General features: G+C 37.4%; 1 protein-coding gene across 1 annotated transcript; it reads left to right on the forward strand.

Annotated features, from left to right (window-relative positions):
- Positions 1-228: 228 nt before the first annotated feature.
- On the forward strand, positions 229-23,217 carry LOC131303231 (callose synthase 5-like). Its single transcript, XM_058330001.1, has 42 exons — positions 229-454; positions 627-727; positions 3,924-4,045; positions 4,165-4,255; positions 4,639-4,749; positions 5,346-5,474; positions 5,574-5,666; positions 6,104-6,195; positions 6,319-6,445; positions 6,564-6,701; positions 6,800-6,876; positions 7,629-7,707; positions 7,791-7,916; positions 8,015-8,126; positions 9,080-9,414; positions 10,348-10,400; positions 10,497-10,557; positions 10,648-10,729; positions 10,813-10,862; positions 10,986-11,072; positions 12,274-12,396; positions 12,477-12,568; positions 12,664-12,751; positions 12,857-13,017; positions 13,511-13,634; positions 13,741-13,835; positions 13,948-14,056; positions 14,186-14,337; positions 15,620-15,729; positions 15,848-15,973; positions 16,046-16,114; positions 16,592-16,781; positions 17,289-17,400; positions 17,485-17,604; positions 17,686-17,801; positions 17,885-17,968; positions 18,543-18,655; positions 18,732-18,961; positions 19,564-20,358; positions 21,394-21,444; positions 21,816-22,001; positions 22,942-23,217. Exons 1-42 carry the CDS (start codon positions 244-246, stop codon positions 23,176-23,178), a joined length of 5,760 nt encoding a protein of 1,919 aa, XP_058185984.1. The 5' UTR covers positions 229-243; the 3' UTR covers positions 23,179-23,217.
- Positions 23,218-23,286: the final 69 nt, after the last annotated feature.

Genomic DNA, 23,286 nt, shown 5'->3' on the forward strand with positions numbered 1-23,286 from the left:
GGCGACGAAGGCTCTCTCGGTCGATCGATCGCTCTTGCACGTACAGTTAATCAAACGCATACACACAAAGCATCGCAATGTCAGCTCTCTCTACTCGTTTACGTTGCAATTGCATGCCTTCTTCTTCACAATTACTAATAGATTTCTCTGTCTTACTTAACATTAAACTCTCTCACTATTTCCTCTGTTATCATATATATATATATATATACGTATATAGAGCAGTGGAAGTTGTAGCAGATAATGGCGGGCCGTGAATCAGGAGGAGCACAGCCACAGCCACAGGCGCTGTCAGCGCTGATGAGGCGACCTTCAAGGAGCGCCGCCACCACGACTTTCTCGACGGAGGTGTTTGACAACGAGGTGGTGCCGCCGTCTCTCGTCTCCGCAGTCCGGCCCAGTCTCCTCGTCGCAAACGAGGTCCAAAACGAGCGTCCACGCGTCGCCTATCTCTGTACGTAGTTAAAACGAGCCCTAATCTTACTCGATTCACCGTTTTTATATGTTTTTGATTTTTGCTTGGGAGTGGCTAGTGGTTTAAACTGTGACGATAGTATTTGCGATTATTGTGTTATTCGAGTGACTTCTGAAAGTGTTTTCCGTTCGTGTTTTCGTATGGAAATTAGGCCGGCGTTACGCCTTTGAAAAAGCAGACCGAGTGGACCCGGACTCGAAGGGGCGTGGCGTGCGACAGTTCAAAACAAGTTTGTATCAGAGATTGGAGCAGGTAAGCGCCTTTCACACCTATTTATTTATTTTTAATCTGAAACTTCTCCAGCCATTGTTGAGGTTTAGTTATACTGTTATAGAGAGGAGAGAGAGGAAAAATATTCTACTGTCGGTGAGGAATAACTTCATTCGGAGAGATGAAAGAGAGAGCAAACGGTTGGTGAGGTGTGATCGATTTCGCGCTCACGTTATGGGTTAAGATTGAACCCGAACGTGAACCACACGACACATTCAAATAGAGTCTAATAGAGCATGCACAATTGGGACTGTCCTTCACATACATTTTTGTTTTGATAAGTCAAGTCCTTCACAGACATTTGTGTGGTCCAAATTTATGGGCATTGAATAATTTCTTCATGTTACGGTGATTAAGGGTAGTAATAGGACGTGGTCATGCTTATCTGATGCTTGTAAATGTGGCCAAAAACGATTGTTTATATGTGAAAAAATTCTTTTAGTGGGTTTAATTTCCACCACCTGCCGTTATGAGCCCCATCGTGTGTTTCTTATTATAATTTGAATCGTTCATCTTGTTGGATCCATAGAATACTACATCAAATTAGTTTGATTGAACATCGATAAATATGTCAAAAATTTAATTTTAATATATAAAATGGATGGTCTAGTTTGATTTTGTTAAATTAAACTGTCAATCACCATTTATTTTATCAAACAAAATTCAAATCCTGCTACACGTATCGATGTCCGATTAAGCTAATAGTCGAAAGAATATACTATTCTACGGGTCCTAAAAGATAAACGGTTTAGATTAACAATAGTCACACGATGGAGCCTATAATGATGATGGTGAAAAACCCATAATTTTCACTCATGGTGGAAATAACTTAATCTCATAGCATACATGTATGTAAAATGAGTAGTGTTTACGTTTATCACATTCCGGTGACCATGAAATGTGTCACATTGCAGTGGTAGCATATGATTTACATATTGGGAATGACTTCGGTGTCCCCGGTCATTTTGGGGACACCGTAACTTTTGGTATAATAAAACCATTATGAGTATAACCAAAACCAATTACAAACATAACAGAACCATAACAAGGAATAACCAAAACCATAGCAAGGAATAACCAAAATCATAGCAAGACATAACTTATTTGTTATGCCTTGGTTGGGTTTAGTTACGCCTTGGTTTGTTTTTTGGATATTCCTTAGTTATGCCTTGTTTGGATTCTGTTATGCTTGTAATTGATTTTAGTTATGCTCCTTATGGTAAAATTATGCCAAAAATTACGGTGTCCCCAAAATGACTGGGGACACCATAGCATCATCCTTACATATTACATGATATGTAAATCATATTAAATGACACCGAAGTCATTCCCATATTCTATTGGATGATGCTATGGTGCCGTATTAGGGAATGACTTCGGTGTCCCCGGTCATTTTGGGGACACCGTAACTTTTGGCATAACAAAATCATTATGAGCATAACCAAAACCCATTATGAGCATAATCAAAACCATTATGAGCATAACAGAACCATAGCAAGGCATAACTTGTTTGTTATGTCTTGGTTGGGTTTTGTTATGCATTGATTAGTTTTTTGGATATTCCTTGGTTATGCCTTGTTTGGGTTCTGTTATGCTTGTAATGGGTTTTAGTTATACTAATAATGGTGAAGTTATGCCAAAAATTACGGTGTCCCCAAAATGACCGAGGATACCATAGCATTATCCTTCTATTTATCATATCCAAAAGCCAGCACTCAATGTAAGCACAATATAAATTTAAACTAAATAATATGGACAACTACATTTTGTAGCTAATATATTGGTGATGAACAGGGTTGAGATCCGGACATTCCAATATCTTCTCACAATATTAGATTATTTTACATGTAAAGTATTTATGTAGAAATCACATTTGTGTGGGACACCTCTGGAAGTTACTTGAGAGAAGAGATACTCTCTGGTATTTGTGTTGTGGTACGTACTGTTTTTTTATTTTTTTATTTTTTATGACTTAGAATATTTAAATTACTTTTCAAATTTCTTGCGACAAGGTTGGACAAAAGTCCATATGTATTCTTAGGACAAAATTTTACATGAATTGTCCCGATAAAAATTGATGGTGGTACTAAGAAAGTTTCGACTCAATACGACTTGTTTGTCCCTACGGATAAGAATTGATGGTAGTACTTAGAAAATTTCGACTCAACACGACTTGTTTGTCCATTCGTCACATAATCCTTCAAACGGATGCTGTGTTCCTGTAGTGCTGCTTTCAGCGTCCCTAAACCACACTGTTTTGGGGGCAAGCTTGGAACCCTTTACCTTTTGCTCATCTCTCTCACACATGACTGTTTGAGGCTCACTTCAGGGTCTCATACAAATAATTCGAGCCATTAAATAGTTCTAAAACAATTCTTTAAGTGACCTTGTAAAAAATCAATCCAGTCGAATATTTACCAATAATTCATCCAATCTTTGAATTTATCATTTAGAATTTAGGATTTTGAATACTGAATGAATACTAAAGAAATGTTAGACAATTATATTTGGTATGCTTGCCATTTGAACCGCTTATATTGTAGAAATTGTTAAGAAGAGCCTCAAGTAAAAAAATTATTTTGATTCGACATCAATAGATATTGAAACACTTCATATTTTTTTAAATAATAATCTTTGTGTTTCGACACCTATTGATGTCCAATCAATATAAGTTTTTATTGAATGATTTTCTCAACCATTTCTACAATATAAACGGTTCAGATCACAAATCACACAATTGTCTAACATTTTTTTAGTCTTAAGGATTCTAAATTCTGAATAAAAACTTCAAAGATTGGATGAATTATTTATAAATATTCAACTGATTTGATATTATACAAGGTCACTTAAAGAATTACAGTATTATTTTAGAATTATTCAATGGAGAGATGAGCAGAAGGTAAAGTGTTAGGCCCCAAAACGGTGTGGTTTAGCGGCGCTGCAAATGGCAGCGAGAAAGGAGCACTACAGGGACACGGCGTCCCCTTCAAAAATAGTCTTTTCTCAATCCTCGCCCGCGCGCCATTGCGCTCCTGATCCTTGCACACACGAATTTTAGTTGTTTGAGAGGTTTCTTCCGCTCCGGCATCGCCGCATTATGTAACTTCAAAATTCCAGCGCGCGCATGAATTTCATATTAATTGTTAGTTGAGTAATTAGTGTGAACACTCTGATTTAGGACAATATATCGAGTCTGCCTTCTCGGGTTCAGCAGACTGATTTGAGGGAAATTGAGAGCTTCTACAAACAATACTATGAACATTGCGTCAGAGCACTGGACAAGGCAGAACAAGCTGATAGGTAATTTCCACGGCTGAATACAATCATAAATGGACTCATTGCTCGTCTATGGAATCCAGGTTTTTATCTATTTCAGTGGCAGTCTATTGATTCACTGCTGCCAATATCATTTTTGACAGAGCCCAACTCAGCAAAGCTTACGAGACAGCCGGAATTCTTTTTGAAGTCTACATTAACGGGAGTGGAAAAGTTGAAGAAGTTGCTCCTGAGGTAAGCTCTTCTCCAGCATGTTGTCAATTTCAGTATAAGTGCTAGTACTCTTTTGTCAATTGGACCGGGCTTCTCTGCAGTCCAAACTTGGGAAAATGCTCGTATCTCGGCTCAATAGTCTAGATTTATGGAAGACTCGTAGTAGTAAGAATAGATTCTTTTTGGTAATAGTTTTTTTAACAAATTTAAACTATAATAAACACTTTTAGACGTCTAAGATTGCACAAACTACTATGCAATCCAAAGAGAAGCTATTTCCTCATCAACCAATGGATGTCTTTAGAGTTGAGATGCGTTTCTTTGTGAATATTTGGCAGACAATTTGATGGTTTATAGTTGTTATTGGTTTATGTACTTAGTTTTTCAATACTTTGTGAGAGCAGATTATTGCTGCAGCCAGAGATGTCCAAGCAAAGAAGGAAATCTACGCTCCTTTTAACATTCTTCCTTTGGATTCAGCTGGGGCATCACAGGCCATCATGCAGCTTGAAGAGGTATATTTCCTATGGAAAAAAATGTATAAATTCGTGTTTATGTAAGCATATGTGATGTTACGTGGTATATTATGTAATACACATTTTTTAAAGCGTAAAGCGCTTACGTCATAGGGGAAGAGCCTGACTTTCCATGGCCCATCGTACATTTTACCCTGCCATAACTCCACTCCTTGAGTTTTAATTACATTTGCCAGTTAAACACAAATTTCTCCTCTTATGGGTAACACTAAAATTGAAGGATCTTGGAAGATAGGTATGACGATATATGAGATTTACGGGATAAGATTCCCTTTTTGTAATTCTTTCCTGCTTCAGTGTCATCTCTCTTTAAGAGGGTTTCTTTGTTTATGGTTTCTATAGATTGTCATATTATTTGTTATTTTGATATCCCCTTTTGAGGACTTCTTGGTCTCCTATATGTGTTCTTCGTTTTGGGGGGATTTAAGTTTTTTGTTCCTGGTAAAAAAAGGTGCCATGTCTTGCAACATGCATTCCATAGCATAAATCACTGGTTATGAGTATGGAGACTTGTATGCTTATGCATAATCATGTCAGCATGGTACATAAGTTATCTCGCTATGTGTTTGTACCAGGTTAAGGTGGCTGTGGCTGCACTAGGGAACACAGATGGTTTGAAATGGCCATCTTTATCTGAACAGCAGAGGGCAGATGCAGGGGAGTTGGATGTTCTTGATTGGCTTCGGGCGATGTTTGGATTTCAGGCATGCATTATTAATCTAAACAAAGAAGTGAATCAGCAAGACTCACTGTATGATTATTGGAATGTGAGTAATGACCTTGGTTAACTTTCAAATCCACAGAAAGACAATGTCAGGAACCAGAGGGAGCATTGGATTCTGCTTCTTGCCAATAATCATATAAGGCTTGGTCCCAAGCCTGATCCTCTTAACAAGGCATGCACCAAACTCTTGGATCAACTTGTATCTATTTTGGGCAATTCATACCTTTTTTTTTTTTTTTTTTTTGTATCTTCTGAAAAAATGTGACATGAATGTCCTATGTTTTGCTGCATTTAGAGTTTTTTTTTTTTATTCACAGCCCTATGTTTTGCTGCATTTAGAATTTTTTATTCACGGCATTCAAAGTTGGGAGCTAATCTGGAATTCAGCTATGCATGCGTGTTTCTTTGTTTCATAGTCACTTCATGCACTGTTCTCTCTCTCTCTCTCTCTCTCTCTCTCTCTCTCTCTCTCTCTCGTGTGTGTGTTTGTGTTTAGAATTTTCTGATTGTCTTTGCTATGTCAGAATTCTATGACTGTATGTACTGAGCATGATGACATGTTGTGTCCCTAATTGGTCACCATTACTCTTGAACATTTTTTGTATCCAGCTTGATGATCATGCTGTGGATGCAATCATGAATAAGCTCTTTAAGAACTACAAAACATGGTGCAAGTTCTTGGGAAGAAAACACAGTTTATGGTGAGTTACAAATTGTAAATGCATCTATGTTAACTGACGTAGTTGTTTGGCATTTTGATGTGTGATCTTGATGTTCATATGCATTTTCTTCTGCTTGGTACCCTATCATGTTATTTTTTGTAGGCTCCCGCAAGGGCAACAAGAAGTACAACAGAGAAAGATACTTTACATGGGCCTTTATCTACTTATCTGGGGTGAAGCTGCTAATATACGGTTTATGCCAGAATGCCTGTGCTACATCTTCCATAACGTGAGTGTTTCATTTACTTGTCTGGATTCCTTTTTGGTTTCTGCTTCCCAATTAATTGTTTATTTAGAATATGAATTCGCTACATTATTTCATACCAATGTCTGTACTTTATTTTCAGATGGCGTATGAACTTCATGGTTTGTTGGCTGGAAATGTTAGCATTGTCACGGGAGAAAACATTAAGCCTTCTTATGGGGGAGACGATGAATCTTTCCTACGGAAGGTTATAACACCCATTTACCGAGTAATTCAAATGGTAATTTCTCTTCAGAGATGTTCGCTGCTGTCAGACTGGCAAATATATATATTTTTTATATTGTATATTATGAACTCCCGGTGATTATGATAATTCAGGAAGCCATGAAGAGTGAAAATGGAAAAGCTGCTCACACAGGTTGGAGCAATTATGATGACTTAAACGAGTACTTTTGGTATGCAATTAGATAAAATCAAAATTAAGTTTGTTAGTTCTTTTTTTTTTGGGAAGGCAAATTTGTTAGTTCTTGTCTCACATTCGTATAGCAGCTCCCAAGTTAGTATATGAGCCTTGTAGGCCGCTCCACTGATTGCCAATTGGCAATTGGTTTTCTGGAACCCCAGTTCTTATACCATAATGTATTGATTGATTCGTTGGGACTGATGGGGCTCAAACCGCAGTTTCCACCTAGACAGGGCTGTGCTCTGACCAAATTAACTACAATCCCAGGGAAATAAGGGATATACCCGGAAATTGGACTCTTTTTTATTCCTCTTTACCTGGTATTTCTGAAGGGGATCAATTACCTTAACGTAATTTATTCCTATAACAGAATGTGTTTTATTTACCTCATGGTTTCTTTGTACCTTAAAGTCATTTACCCCAAGTTTTCGTCACTGAGAGACAGTGGCGTTCTCCTTTTTATCATACATAGGTGTATCTTATTATGTCTTCAATTAAGTCCCCTATTTCTTCTATTTAGCCCTCCGCGTGCGACCAAGTGTGAGTGGGGGTTGCAAGTGCAGGGGATTGTTGGATATCATCTGAAATCGGTATAATAATAGTGCTATTACTTTTGAGGGCCTCTCCACTCGTCTGCAATTGGTTTTCACTTGGATTAATTGACAAAGTTCATTAATACCGATTCTGATAGGTGCTTAGGTTTCTTTATTTGCTCCAAAAATGATTCTACGTCATATTTCTCAGGTCCACTGAGTGCTTCTCTTTGGGTTGGCCTATGCGTGATGATGGCGATTTTTTCAAATCAACGCGTGGCTTGAAACAGGTGCTTGTGTATTTTTAAGCAGATGTTGTGGCTTTATATTGGGCCGTATGGTTATTTTGTGCTAAACATAGCTGCTATTCCAGGGAAGGCAAGAACCTCAGAGAAAGGCTGGAAGCATTGGAAAATCAAATTTTAATGAGACACGTTCATTCTGGCATATCTTCCGAAGTTTTGATCGGTTGTGGACATTTTATATTCTTGCTTTACAGGTATTTAAATGCAACATAATAGTCAATGAGAGGACATTATCTTTGCTCCTAAGCTCAAGTGCTCTAATGGATAAGTTATTTAACCTGTTCTATTGCAGGCTATGATTATCCTTGCATGGAAAGATAATTCCCTGTTGGATATATTCCGGAAGGATGTCTATAGCCTGTCCAGTGTTTTCATTACAGCAGCCTTTCTTCGCTTCCTTCAAAGTATGGATATGTTACATTAGAGCTGCAAGTTTGTAACCATGCCAGTCAGGCATTCTTTTTGAATATTGTTCAAAACATATAGCTGCCTTTGCTTTACCAAATCTTGACAGTAGTAAGAACTAGAATGTTGGATGTGAGAACACGGTATATGTCCGACATGTGTGTATGGATATTCACCCACAGTGATTGGATATGACCATATAACAATCGACAGAAGCGTTTGACACTCATGGATAGAGTGGCTAACTTAATTAATTCTGAACTACCAGTAACTTTCCACAATGCATAGTTTTGTGATCATTCTTCTATCTGTCACAACTTTGATCACTTTGACTTATATTGATGTTTGCAACTAAGAATTTAAGTATTAATCGATTGCTTAGAGAGTTAATCAAATAGATAAGTTGTTTCAACTTTCAGTATAGAGCATATGTTGCTTTGTAAGTTTGAGATAGCTAGAATTTGTTTCAATTTAGACCATCGATGAACATAGTACAAGTGAGGAATGAATGACATGCAGGAGAGAAGAAAAAGATGAGAAATCATTTGGAAGGAGAGAATTTGTGAAGTTTGAGGGGACCATGCTGACTGGCAATGTTGTAATTTTTGGAAAAAAAAGAAAAAGAAAATTAAGAGACCCTCGTAATAAGACCCAAAACAATTGCACAGCCCTAACAAAACTCGAAAAATGAACGAAATCTAGAGAGTGGTTTGGCGGTATCTAATGCCATGCCTTGATCTTTTCTATATTATATACAAGGATTTGGAGCCTGCTGTATAAATCAGGCGTCAACTCATGATATAATTAGTTGTGAAAATAGGTCTAATTTTATCTGCAAAAACGAACATTTTGGGTGCTTCAATGTCAGTTATTTCTGATTTGTTCTTTGCATTTGTGTACTAGATATGCGCCTTAATAAGATCTCATTTTTGTCTCAATGTGGAATTATTAGGTATGTTGGACCTTATTTTGAACTTCCCGGGATATCATAGGTGGACGTTCACTGACGTGATGAGAAACATTCTGAAGCTTGTTGTTAGTCTTGCATGGAGTCTCATTCTTCCACTGTGTTATGTGGCTTCATTCCAAGTTGCCGATGAGAAAATTCAAGATCTGCTTCCATTCCTTAGTAAAGTAAAGGGCATTCCTTCTCTGTACATCATCGCTGTAGCAATATATTTGCTTCCAAATTTACTGGCAGCAGCATTGTTTATTTTTCCTATGCTCCGACGTTGGATTGAGAACTCAGACTGGCATGTCACAAGGCTTCTTATGTGGTGGTCACAGGTATCCTTGTGGAATCTTGCTTATATTCTTATGCATGTACCAGGTTTGTTCAAAAGTCTGCATCTATTAGAGGGTCGTAGACTTATTTATTGTTCGAGGAGACTAACAGTGATGATTTGATTGATGTGTTAGTTGTGCTGTCAGTTTTAAACTTCTTTTTTCTAAGCCCATCCTATCGATCACATCTGGTATTTTTTCCTAGAAATTCAAATTCCTTGAACAAATTTTCTTAATGTCAATTGATAAATGAGAAGCTTAGATTCGTAATTTGAATAATTTTTTGGTTGGGGCCTTAAATTTGATGACAACTGCTGCAATATGCTTAACAGTCATTATGAGGAAGGGGTAAAGTATGGAGATCAGCATCAGATGTCATTCAAAATTCAGACTTATTTGGTTATTTTTTAGATGCTCAAAATGTGTAAAGTCTTGGACACTCGATACTAGGCTAAGGCTATGTGATCCTTGTCAAACATGATTAATTGGACAATATCTGAGCAAGCATATGTTCTTATACAAATTTCTCATGAGCTATTGCATAGAGCTCCTACAACATGCATGAAAGGGTCCAAGACAACTAGTAACAGCAAGCCAGAAAATATAAATTGTATACTAAGGATTTTTAGTATTTGGGTGCATCCCTGTATCCTTGAAATGAAAACTTAGAGCAATCCAATAGTTAGACACGTACTCGCCCCTGCCATCCTTACTCGAGTGACTGACTAACATAACAATCGCTGCTCTAGTGATTATGCTCGTTAGCAGTCACTGTTCTGGATACAAGCTCTTGGTACCATCTGGTTTGGCTTTGGTGTCATAGAATGTGATACTAAATTTAGGACCACTGTATGGATGGATGCTTGTTGCTGTTAAATTTTTATGATTGAGTAGTTAACTACAGTACGTATCTGGAATGATTGTTCACTTTTGCAGCCCAGAGTTTATGTTGGGAGGGGAATGCATGAAAGTCAATTTGCACTTATACGGTGAATATGGCCAACTGTGATTGTCTGTTGCTGTAAATGCTCTTTTTTTTAATTGCTTGAATTAGCTTCATGATTTAAATTTATTCTCACTTTCAGCTATACTATTTTCTGGGTGTTGCTTCTCTGTTCCAAATTTGCATTTAGCTATTTCGTCGAGGTGAGTGCCCAATTTACAAGGATGTTCTTAAAAATCTGATGTGATGAAGAGTTTAGTTCTCTTTTAATTATGTGTTAATGTTTTCAACAGATAAAACCTCTGATGAAGCAAACAAAAGAAATAATTAATATTCACCGCATTCGGTATACTTGGCACGAGTTTTTCCCTGAAGGTTTTATTCTACTCTTGGTGCTTGCTTTCTCTGCTTTTCTTCTTAAATTGTTCTTTGCTGCTGAAAGTCTTGAGTCAATGCAGCTCAAAACAACTATGGAGCAGTAACCTCACTATGGGCACCTATTATATTGGTGTGTTTTACTATTGCTTTTCTTGTTTGATTCGAATATTTAGAAGTTCTTCAGCTTTTTGGTGGTCAGCAGTTTACATTGACCATGAAAAAGTATCTCATATTCAGTACAAGTTTAATGCAGGTTTATTTCATGGATACACAAATATGGTATGCCATTTTCTCGACTCTCTGTGGTGGGTTTCTAGGGGCGTTTGATCGTCTAGGAGAGGTGATTCTTTTAAACATGTTCGTTCCACGTTTTCTATTTATTGTTCATTCATTGGTCATGGACTACCATACTTATCTATGACATCCCATTAGTTGCTATTTCCTTCTCATGTTAAATGGCCATGCACTCCCATTAGTTGATATGTTATTTGTAACTTTTCTTGGGCTGATAACTCAAAACTTGGCTGTATTCAGAAATGTACGCCTTTGCTAAGATCGAGATATCCTTATTTGTTCATTGAATTATGCAATTTGCCTTTATATTGAAGTTTCATACTTAGCTGGACAACTTAAGAAGCACAACTTTTCTTACACGACTAGGGACACTCACACCACATGATATTTATCAAAAATTATGGGATAGACACGTTGGTAACACGTTAAACATGAATAGTTTAATTGGAGAAACTTTCATATCAAAAAAAGAAAATAGTATTTCCTAATTAAGATAAACTATTAAACACGCAAATAACATTAGCATTATGAAATACAAGAACAACTAAAGCATTATGTTAAGTGTTCCAGAGCCAAACATCCATGTCATTTATGACCCACTTCAAATTTTTGAAAGAATATTGCAACCTACTAATTTGTTCCTAGCTTGTGTCTCCATTGTGTCCAGCACGTCTCCAGAGTGTATCAGCATGTCCTAGCTTGTCCCCTACGTTTCCCCACTTGAGCGAATAAAATAATACCATTTTTACCTGTCCAACACGTGTCCTGAATGTGATTATGTGACAGTTTTCCCCTCACTGTGAACAGGGATGTGAAGCCGGTAGATGTGTTTGTGCTTCTTAGCAAACAACCATTACAACATAGTTGTATAGCTTTGGATCTTGAGTGCAGAATCATTTTCCAAATAAAAGTTCATGCCTTTCTAAGAATTATACTTGGAAATAAAAATCTTCCAAGAGTGGATAGTTTTGGAATGCCAAACCATATTAAATTTTTGGTCTCTGTTTTTGTGAACTTGGCTAATTTCCATTACTCGTTTTTAAGCCTTGCATTTGTTAAGCTTGGAACAATTACTTGAACTTGTGAGTGATTCGACTTTTTTTTTTTTTGGCACTATCGTCCGAACTATCAATGCTAATTGTCCAAACTAGAGGCATGACGTCCAAACTATCAATGCTTAAGTCAGATTAATCTCTTGATTAAAATATTTTGCTGGTTAACATTCATGTTTACTTCTTCCCTTGCAGATACGGACACTGGGCATGCTGAGGTCACGGTTCCAGTCTTTACCTGGGGCGTTCAATACTTATTTGGTTCCTTCAGACAAGACTAAGAAAATGGGATTCTCTTTCTCAAAACGTTTTGAAGAGGTTTCATCTTGGGTTACTAAACTTAATTTAGTGTTAGATCTAGCTATTTCATTTAATAATTGCCTTCTCAAAAAACTTAGGCTAAAGCAAGCAATAGAAGTGAAGCTGCAAAATTTGCTCAGTTATGGAATGAAGTAATTGTAAGTTTCCGTGAAGAAGATCTCATAAGTGACAGGAAAGGCCCCCTGAATTGATTTCTTGTTTTCTTCAGGTTATGCATCTATGGATTCCTCATGCAGTTTATTGATATTGGGTTTTCATTAAATCCAGGGAGATGGATCTAATGCTAGTTCCTTATTCATCAGAGCCTAGCCTGAAACTAATTCAGTGGCCACCCTTTATGCTTGCAAGCAAGGTTAGTGCAGTGACAGAAGAGCAAGTAGTTTGACTGGTTTGAATTCAATTCTAAGACCAAACTGTATTTTTTCTTTTCTTTGTTGTTGACTGTTTGCTTTTGCAGATTCCGATAGCATTGGATATTGCAGCGCAGTTTCGATCAAAAGATTCTGACCTATGGAGGCGTATATGTGCGGATGAATACATGAAATGTGCTGTTATTGAATGCTATGAATCTTTCAAACTTATCTTGAATGCTTTGATTGTTGGAGAAACAGAGAAAAGGTTGTTTTCTAGTGCTTTGTTCATTAAGCAAATTAGACGTATGCACCAGCTGTAATTGTTATTGAATTGCGTACCTTTTAGTTTTTTGGACTTTCCTGCTACTCTCCCAGGAGCATATGAGTTTGTTGCATTCGGATTATTCTTCATTTTTTTATTTTTTGTTCAACTATTTATGTAATTATTTTTGTAATCGTACCTGTATTGGGCTGAAAGGCAGTTAAAAGGGACCAATAATCCGTAGCTAAACCTCCAATTTTACTTGTCCCTTTTAGACATCTCTGCGTCTGTGGAACACCATGATTATTTGTGTCCTTGTTCAAAACAACCTAATAGTTCACATTTCAAACTTAGAAAAGTATTTTATTCTTCAATTTTTTGTTTCTTCTATTTTGTGTGATCAGTTTACTTAATATGTGAAGTGATGTCCAAGTGTAAATGTCTACATCTTGTTTAGTTATCCTTCACTCAAACCGTCTTGTTTTTTATTTAACAGGATAATTGGCATTATTATCAACGAAGTCGAAAATAGCATGGCAAAGAATACATTTCTTACAAATTTTAGAATGGCTCCTTTACCAACCCTCTGCAATAAATTTGTGAACCTTGTGGAATTTTTGGTGAGTGTTCTAACAAGTAGCAGTATCTAGATCTGCTATATAGTTTGTTACACACATGTCATATTTCTTCATCTTTATGTGAGCTTACACTTTCTGTATGTTTCAGAAAGATGCTGATCCATCCAAGCAAAATCTTGTGGTGTTGTTGCTGCAAGATATGCTAGAAGTAGTTACACGTGACATGATGGTGAATGAGATTCGGTTGGTGAATTCTGTATTTCTCTTATAGGACTCTTGATACGCGAATGGAGTACTCCTTGTATTCACCATCATGGCCTTGTAACGATTGTTTTGTTCGCATGAAACATTTCAGTGAAGTGGCGGAGCTTGGTAACAGCACTGGAAGACAAGTTTTTGATAATACTGACGCAAAACCTGCTATTTTGTTCCCTCCTGCAACTACAGCACAATGGGAAGAACAGGTGAATACAAATAATCATCATAAAGAATATACAGATGCTACAAATATAGCAATATGCCGACATACACATATGAAATATCCTATCTTTTCTGCAGCAAATGACCAGTTTGTTATGCTTGCATTGTTGTAGATAAGACGCCTATATTTGCTCTTGAAAGTTAAAGAATCTGCCATTGATGTGCCCACTAACCTTGAAGCACGCCGAAGGATATCATTCTTTACAAATTCTTTGTTCATGGATATGCCACGAGCTCCCCCAGTTCGCAAAATGCTCTCATTCAGGTAGAGCTCATGCTCCGTCAAGTGTACTATATGCATATTGGTCATGTGAAATCAGTAGTTCAAAATGTCAGTCGTATCCACGGACATGCTTTGCTTGCTGAAACAACCCACCTCAATCAATCGAGTTCCCATGCAGTAAGACATGAAAATTAACTGCAAAGAAAAGATCTTCACCCAATCAAGAATTGCAGATACTCAATTAAATAGTCAATTTACTATGGCACCATGACACTGATATAATAATCTAGTCAGTTTATTATACTCGTAATAAGTTATTGAATTTACTATATGACCATCGTCATCCGCATTAAATGGGAGCATTAACTCCTCTTTTAACATATTGAATGCCATCATCAAGGGGACATTATTTGTTAATCAAAATTGTAAGAGAAAGGATACTTGTCAGGTTCATGCTATAGGGATTCGTGTGCAAATTTTTGAATGTGTTGGGCTGTTGTCATCCTTCAACCCGATGGCGGAAATGCACACAGTCCGAGGGGTTTGTGGAAAATCCTTTCATGTATAGTGATATGTAAAGGCAAAGGGCATTTTTTTTGCCCACATGGGTGCCCTTGAGACAAGCTCACCAATCGTGCTAGAGTAACATGAGAATACAGCCCATCATAATAAACCTACGCCCACTCTCTCCCTGGCATTTTTTAGGCCTTAATTTACTATGTAGACTGCCTATATTGCCTGACGTCTACCCATTACACTTTAGAGAGTCATTTGTTTATTTTTTCTTAATTTTTGCTAATTCATATCTTTACTCTCCCCAGTATTATGAATTTGAAGTCACAGATTTACAGTGTCATTTATTTAACTTTGAGCTTCCTCGCCTTCATCCATTATCTGTCTTATTTAGCTAGTTACTCTTTTTCCATAACTTTGTGTTCAACTATATGTACCTAAGTTTCATTTGGTGGAAGATTAGAATTTTGAAAAGTAGCATACAGTATTTTAGTTTATTAGTTCCTTTGTTTAGCAAGATTCATCTATTTTTGACATCTTGTGGTTATTCACCACTAAGCTATCTTCTGCTTTTTTTCGTTGTTTGTTTTTATTTAAAGATCAATTGTTCCTATATGCATCGATGATCTTTGTGTTTGAACTAATGTTGATTTTGTGCGGTTTTGATTACTGCATAATAGGATTCGTCAAAGTGAATTTAGAAGTATGCCCTCTTAATACACTTCTTACCCAATGTTTCTTTTACAAAATTTATAGGCCTACCTCCTGCTTTCACTCCTTAAATATCTTATTTGTTTCTTGGCATTTGCAGCGTCATGACTCCATACTACAGCGAGGAAACACTCTATTCTAGAAGTGACCTCGAGATGGAGAACGAAGATGGCATTTCAACATTATTCTACTTGCAAAAGATCCACCCAGGTTTCAAATACTATAAACACCCACATTACTACTTGTGTTAGCATACCGCCATCGTTTTGTATGGTTTTTATATGATTTATGCCGCTTATTCAGAAATCTTGTGTAATTTTTTTTCTAGATGAATGGAATAACTTCCTGGAGAGAATCAGTTGTAAAAACGAGGTCGAGGTATTGGAAAATGAAGATACCGTTTTGCAACTACGCTATTGGGTTTCCTTAAGAGGGCAGACACTTTCCAGGACAGGTACCTTAAAAGTAGTTCTCTCTATGAAAGTCCTCCATTTTTTTCTTCTGATTTTAATGGATTTTGCTGCAGTTAGAGGGATGATGTATTACCGAAGGGCTTTGATGCTTCAGGCTTTTCTTGACATGGCTAAGGAAAAAGGTGAGAGCCAAATACCTTTTGGTGTACATGTTTTCCCCACGTATAATCTGTTACAACAAGCTTGTCACTCTTCTATGGCTTTATCCTCCTTGGAAATATGCTTACTAAAATGAGTTGCCTAAAATTTATGATTAATTGGAATTACTTATTCAGTGTTTAGCAACAAAATTTGTCAAGCATATGCATATGTGATATTGTATGATTCCCAGATCGAGAATTCAAACTGCCAATAAGCTGAGAGGAGCATCATACGTCTGAAACTTGAGACAACTGACCTTTATTTGTGAGATCTTTCTATTGCATGCTGTGGTTTTATTTAGAGGCATCTTAGTTTGGTGCTTTCATAGAGACAACTGGCTTTTGTTTTTGGTATCTTTTCTATTCCATACCATGGTGTTTATTGAGAGATTTCTTATTTTCTAGCAGTTAAATTGGAGCAGATATGCAGGCTCTGACTCTTTGTATATGACTTCACAGTGATACTTGAAGGCTACAAATCTGTCACAGTTCCATTAGAGGAAGAAAAGAAGAGTCAGAGATCTTTGTATGCTCAATTAGAGGCTGTAGCCGACATGAAATTCACTTACGTTACTACTTGCCAGATCTATGGAAATCAGAAGCAGGGTGGAGATCGTCGTGCAACAGATATTTTGAATTTGATGGTTAAGTATGTTATACGTCCAATACAGTAGTAAAGAGTTCTGCATTCTTTGACAAGTTCTTTTATCTGTGGATCTTTTTTTAGTTGACAACAAAAAGGAAATATCATTAAATTCAAAATCAGAAGGTTATAGAAAATACACATCACATGTACACATGGTTCTCCAATCTCTAGAAGTTGATGAAAATAGTATCCCCTTAAAGATTGGGAAAATGAAATATTCTAGAAAATAACTATTTACCCTAAACATTTCTGGTATCCTCCTAATGATGGAGCTCGAAGAACTGCACAGAACACATACAAAGAGCCAGATTGAACAAAGTCTTCTAAAAATAGTCCATAAGGACCATAACGTTATAATCAAAAGAAGGTGGGATTGCCCAATCTGCCTCTGCAAAACAAAATACTCTCCACCATAAAAATAAAGCTATAACAAAGGTGAAAATAGATTAAACGTACATTTCGACCTTCTCTTTTATTTGAGAATCTGATTCCTTGATCTTTCCTCTTCAGTAATCCATCTCTCCGTGTGGCATACATTGATGAAGTTGAAGAAAGCGTGGGTGGAAAGACGGAGAAGGTGTACTATTCTGTGCTGGTCAAAGCTGTTGATAATCTTGATCAGGTATATACTTTTAATCTCAAGGAGAAGAACCATGTTGATTAACTGTACCTCAAACCCTAATTGCCTCCTGATTTCTCCCTCAAGGAAATCTACCGTATAAAACTTCCCGGTACAGCAAAGATAGGAGAAGGAAAGCCTGAAAATCAGAACCATGCTATTATTTTTACTCGAGGGGAAGCACTTCAGACGATTGACATGAACCAGGTCCTTGGAAGTTTGAACAATGACTCTTATACTAGGATTTCTTGGGTCGATTGGAATCACCATAGTCAATTTTTGTTGTAGGACAACTACTTGGAAGAGGCTCTGAAAATGCGTAACCTACTAGAAGAGTTTAACGAGGATCATGGGGTGCGTCCACCTACAATTCTCGGTGTTCGTGAGAATATCTTCACCGGAAGGTTGTACTACTCTGACATCTTTTTGGAGCTGATCTGACGTTGGATTTTCCTATAGCTAATGCATTAATACATTTTTGCTCCAGTGTTTCTTCTTTGGCTTGGTTTATGTCGAATCAAGAATCGAGCTTTGTCACCTTGGGTCAAAGAGTTCTTGCAAGACCATTGAAGTATATCTTCTCTCTGGATCTTCCTTTTTAGTAATTAGTTCAAAAAGGAAAAATAACTTGTTTTCTAAGTCTTTATTATTTTCAAGGAATGTACAGAATTTTGAATTTTCGACAACTAATCATCAGGCTAAATAGCTAATGAATTATAACACCTTTGATACCTGGTAGTACGTATATAGATTAAATATTTTTTTTTGAAAATATATATAGATTAAAATGAGATCTTAATGAATCTGTCCTGAATGTTTGTAATATCTTGAGGTCCACTGATTTAGAACCTTTTAGTTGTGTGCTTGTGGTTATGTGCATACCGCTTGGATGGCTGTGTGGGTGCACCTAAGTGGTTCTGTCTCTATACGTGTCATGCGTTCTCTTCTGGCAGCACTGAAACTTAGCTCCTCATTTCCTATACTTTGGAATTAGTTACATGGAATGTGAATCCTCTATACCAATCTCAGGAAAAAGATAATGTGAGCCATCTTTATATATCTTTTCAGATAAAAATCTTTTGACATCTACTATTGCACCTCTTAACATGAAACCAATTGTGTCTTTATAAATTGGTTGGACGTAGGGTCCGGTTCCACTATGGGCATCCAGATGTGTTCGATAGAATTTTCCACATTACCTGTGGTGGCATCAGCAAAGCATCTCGTGGCATCAATTTAAGCGAGGATATATTCGCTGGTACATTTTGACTTTTCTATCTCTTAATTCGCGCATATTATTTCGATCATTGTTTAATGCGGATTTCCAAATGTAGGTTTCAATTCAACGCTAAGACGTGGGAATATCACACACCATGAGTATGTTCAAGTAGGAAAGGGGAGAGATGTTGGACTCAACCAAATTTCACTTTTTGAAGCAAAAGTGGCCTGTGGTAATGGGGAGCAAACAATCAGCCGCGATATCTACAGACTAGGCCATCGTTTCGACTTCTTCCGCATGATGTCATGTTATTTTACTACTACTGGGTTTTATGTTAGCTCAACGGTAATTCCGATTACATACAAGTTTCGAACATGAAGCATTATAACTGACCTGACTTCACAGTCTAGTTATTTTGGGGGGTTTTCTCTTCTTACTTTTATCTAAACATGAAACTTTACAGCGTTTCGAGTGGGGAGAACATCTGCATATAATGTTTTATTAGAAAAAAAGTATGTCATGTTGGGGATGGGGACCTTAACCCCAGACCACCTGGTTTTGGTTGATGCTTCAAGCTGTAGTGCTGCGGATAAACTTTTGAACAAGCATAATTTAGGAATTGTGGAGATCATATACCAAATAAATGTAATTGCATTAGTTGGATGTGAAAGGTCAAAGCTTCTTAGTTTAAAACTAATTGATTTGATTTATTCAGCTGAGACATGTATTTAAGCTTTTGTGGAGACACACTATTGAAACTTTAATTTGCAAATGGGGTACAATGACCGAACAACTTGTACAAATGTAGACGACAAATCTTTAAGTTCTGGAAGACTGGAACAATCCAGCTACTATAGCCATTACCACAAGATTTTTACTTTCATCTCTAATTCCCTTCTCTTTTCTTTTTCCTTCTCAACTGAAGTTTTTTCCTTGTCACCGTGCAGATTGTCGTCTTAACAGTTTACATATTTTTGTACGGTAAACTCTACCTGTCATTGAGTGGATTGGAAACGGCAATCATGAAATCTGCAAGGTCCAAGGGAAGCGATCCTCTGAAGGCAGCTATTGCTTCACAGTCTGTTGTTCAAATAGGTGTATTGATGGCCTTGCCCATGGTTATGGAAATGGGGCTTGAAAGAGGGTTCAGAACTGCAATAGGTGATATGATAATAATGTATCTTCAATTAGCTCCTTTGTTCTTCACTTTCTCTCTTGGGACAAAGATCCACTATTTTGGGCGGACTATCTTGCATGGAGGGGCCAAGTACAGAGCCACTGGACGAGGTTTTGTCGTTCGACATGAGAAGTTTGCAGAAAACTACAGGATGTACTCAAGGAGCCATTTTGTAAAAGCTCTGGAAATTTTGACCCTGCTTATAGTTTACCGAAATTATGGCATAAATGCTGATCCTACTAGTTACATGCTTCTCAGTGGCTCAATCTGGTTTCTAGTGGTTTCTTGGTTGTTTGCTCCTTTCCTTTTTAATCCTTCGGGATTTGAGTGGCAGAAGATTGTGGAAGACTTGGAGGATTGGACCAAGTGGATTAGCAGTAGCGGTGGTATTGGTGTGCCAGCAAATAAGAGCTGGGAGTCATGGTGGGAGGAGGAAGAAGAACACCTACAGCACACAGGATTTATTGGGCGGTTGTGTGAAATTGTTCTTTCCATCCGTTTCCTTCTCTACCAATATGGAATTGTGTATCACCTGCATGTGAGCAATAGTGACACAAGCCTTTTGGTAAGTGCATGAGCTACTGTCCTCTTGACATGTATGTTTCATTTAGCCTTTTGATTCCAAGCGTTAATTTTCGCAAAAATAAGGTATGTTAGGTGTAGTTTTGGTTTTTCTGTTGTTATTTTCCAGAAAGTACACAATTGTTTGGAAAAGATTTTATGAGACCAGTTTGGAAGAGAATTTTTCCATTCTCGTTTAGAAAAACACAGAAGTTATTTGTTTTTCTGATGCTCGAAAACCATTTCTGCTCCAAGTTGAATAATATGAAGACGAGGGATTTGTTTCTCAAAACAGTTTCTGATGCAACGTTGTTCTGAAAATGGTAAGTGGTAATCAACTAATTTTACCAAACACGATCTTAAGGTTCTATCATACTTCCCTATGCTATATTAACATATCCTATGTGCATGCACCCAAAAGGTCCATACAGTGCAAATAATTGCTACTTCCTCCGTCCCATAATGTTTGGCATTTTCAGGAATGCGTGCCATTTTTAAATTGCATATATCTTTCAATCCATAATGTTTTAGGCGATTTTTTGAACTTTGTTTAATAGAACAAATTAAACTCTATCAAACAAGATCCATATTGCTTATAAAAAACCTTATGGATTAAAAGATATAGTTAATTTTTTTATAAGGCTGGAATAGTGAACGTGCCAAACTTTATAGGACGGAGGGAGTATCTAATATGCTATTTCCTATGTTCATGGACTCGGATATGAGTATCGGATGCGGGTATGTGTCTAAGTGTCCACTTCATTCAAAATCCATCTTGAATTTGCGGATACAGCAAAACATTCAATCTTTTTTGTGTCAATTTTCTTATATAGATAGTGCATACAAAGTGCAAGGGCATTTCATGCATGATGTAGAAGTTCAACATATAGTTCATGGTAAATTCGAATTACAAAAAACTTGGTGTATAGCCAGTTAAATGTGTCAGACACGGATTACCTTATCCGAGAGTCGAGTGTTTGACACGGGTATTTTATGCATTAAGGAGGATCCATGTTTACATAGGCTACTTCAATGACAGGTCTATGGTTTGTCTTGGCTGGTCATTGTTGCCGTAATGATCATCTTGAAGGTTGGTATTCCGTTTCATTGAATTACCTGCTCGTTCTATATCGTTTACACCCTCTTTTTGGGCTCCAAAAAGCTTGTGATTTCTTGGGCAAGGAAAAACAAAGTTAATGGGAAATTTGAAGGATCTGCACCTTGTGAACCGTTAGATCCTTTTAACTTGGTTAGTTCCTTCAAATTTTCCATTACCTTAGCTTTTGCTTGCCCAAATACTTGATCCTGTCCAAGTGGTAGAGAAGCTTGGCCCGCATAGCATGGAGGCATCTCCACCTACTGCCATTTGGTTTTGGGTTGGATGTCTTCAAAATTGTAGTACAGTTTGTGGTTGTAAATAACAATACCTTGCTGGTCAAATGATGTGTCTTTGAACTGAAGATTATATCCATGGGCGGGAAGAAGTTCAGCGCAGATTTCCAGCTGGCGTTCAGGCTTTTAAAATTGTTCCTGTTTATTGGATCCGTCGTCACTCTTGTCCTTATGTTCACTTTCCTCAATCTTACCGTTGGAGACATCTTTGCCAGCCTGCTGGCTTTCTTGCCAACAGGATGGGCTCTTCTACAGGTATCTCCGTGTGTGTGTGTGTGTGTGTGTCATACATACGTATAAATATCCTCACATGTATATGTATATCAAGGTAATGTGTGTGTGAGGGAAGGGAGGATTTTTGACCGTCCTGTGGTTGTCAAAGTTGCACATTAGAATGTTCCCCTTTTTCTCATACCTTACCATCTTTCGGTATACTTTCCATTTCAATCAGTAAACCAGTGGCTGTGGCAGATGTCAAACAAGGACTTGGAACGAACAAGACCCTTCTCAGTTTTATGGATTTTAGATGTACCTATAATAACAATACATATTCTCCTTTTAGTCTCTCTAAAATTTAATATTTGCCCCCTTAAATTCTGGAAGACTTTTTCTCTTCTGTATTTCAACTAAAAATGCGTACAATTCTCTTTCAAGGTTTATATATGGTAAAAGAGAAAAAAATCACAATTTCTCTTCTCTACTCCGTTTTACTCAACTAATTTTTACCCATGTGTTTATGCGCCACTGTCCCTCCTGATTTAATTTTCTAGCTCCACCGTTGATACTAGTCTGCTTTCTTTCTTGTCATCCTGAAGAAACAAAATATTGTTCTGTTTCCATCAAACGTATGGAACATTGCTATTTGCTTGTTTATCTGCAACGAATTCCGATATTCCAATGTCTCCACCGAAGTGCCCTTGAAACACCGAACATTGAGGTGTTTCATTTTACCAAAAAAAAAGAAGCATTGAGGTGTTTCAACACCTAGAAGAAGTATCACCCTCTGATAGTAACATACCAAAACGTTTCCAAAACCTTTTGTTATCCTAGCTAACCGAAATGTAAGGATCACCCTTTGATAGTAACATACCTTAATATCATCATAACATCTGACCACGTTTTTATAGTTTTGTTTCATAGAAGAAAATATGCTATTATTCCATGTTTAGTCGGTGGGGTGGTCTTGTGGATGCAGATAGCACAAGCATGCAGGCCTTTGGTAGAGGGATTGGGAATGTGGGGGTCTATCAGAGCTCTAGCGAGAGGATACGACTACCTGATGGGGGTAATCATTTTTGCTCCCGTGGCTGTCTTGGCTTGGTTCCCATTTGTCACGGATTTCCAGACGAGGCTGCTATTCAACCAAGCTTTCAGCCGAGGGCTTCAGATTCAGCGAATTCTGGCTGGTGGGAAGAAGCAGAAACAGAAGTAACTTGCTGTGCATAGTTGCAGTTAGAGAGAGAGAGAGAGAGAGAGAGAGAGAGAGAGAGAGAGAGAGAGAGAGAGAGTGTGTGTAAATAAGGGACGGAAATGTATGGAA

This window comes from Rhododendron vialii, chromosome 10a (genome assembly GCF_030253575.1).
Source record: "Rhododendron vialii isolate Sample 1 chromosome 10a, ASM3025357v1".
In the NCBI taxonomy this organism is placed as follows: Eukaryota; Viridiplantae; Streptophyta; class Magnoliopsida; order Ericales; family Ericaceae; genus Rhododendron; species Rhododendron vialii.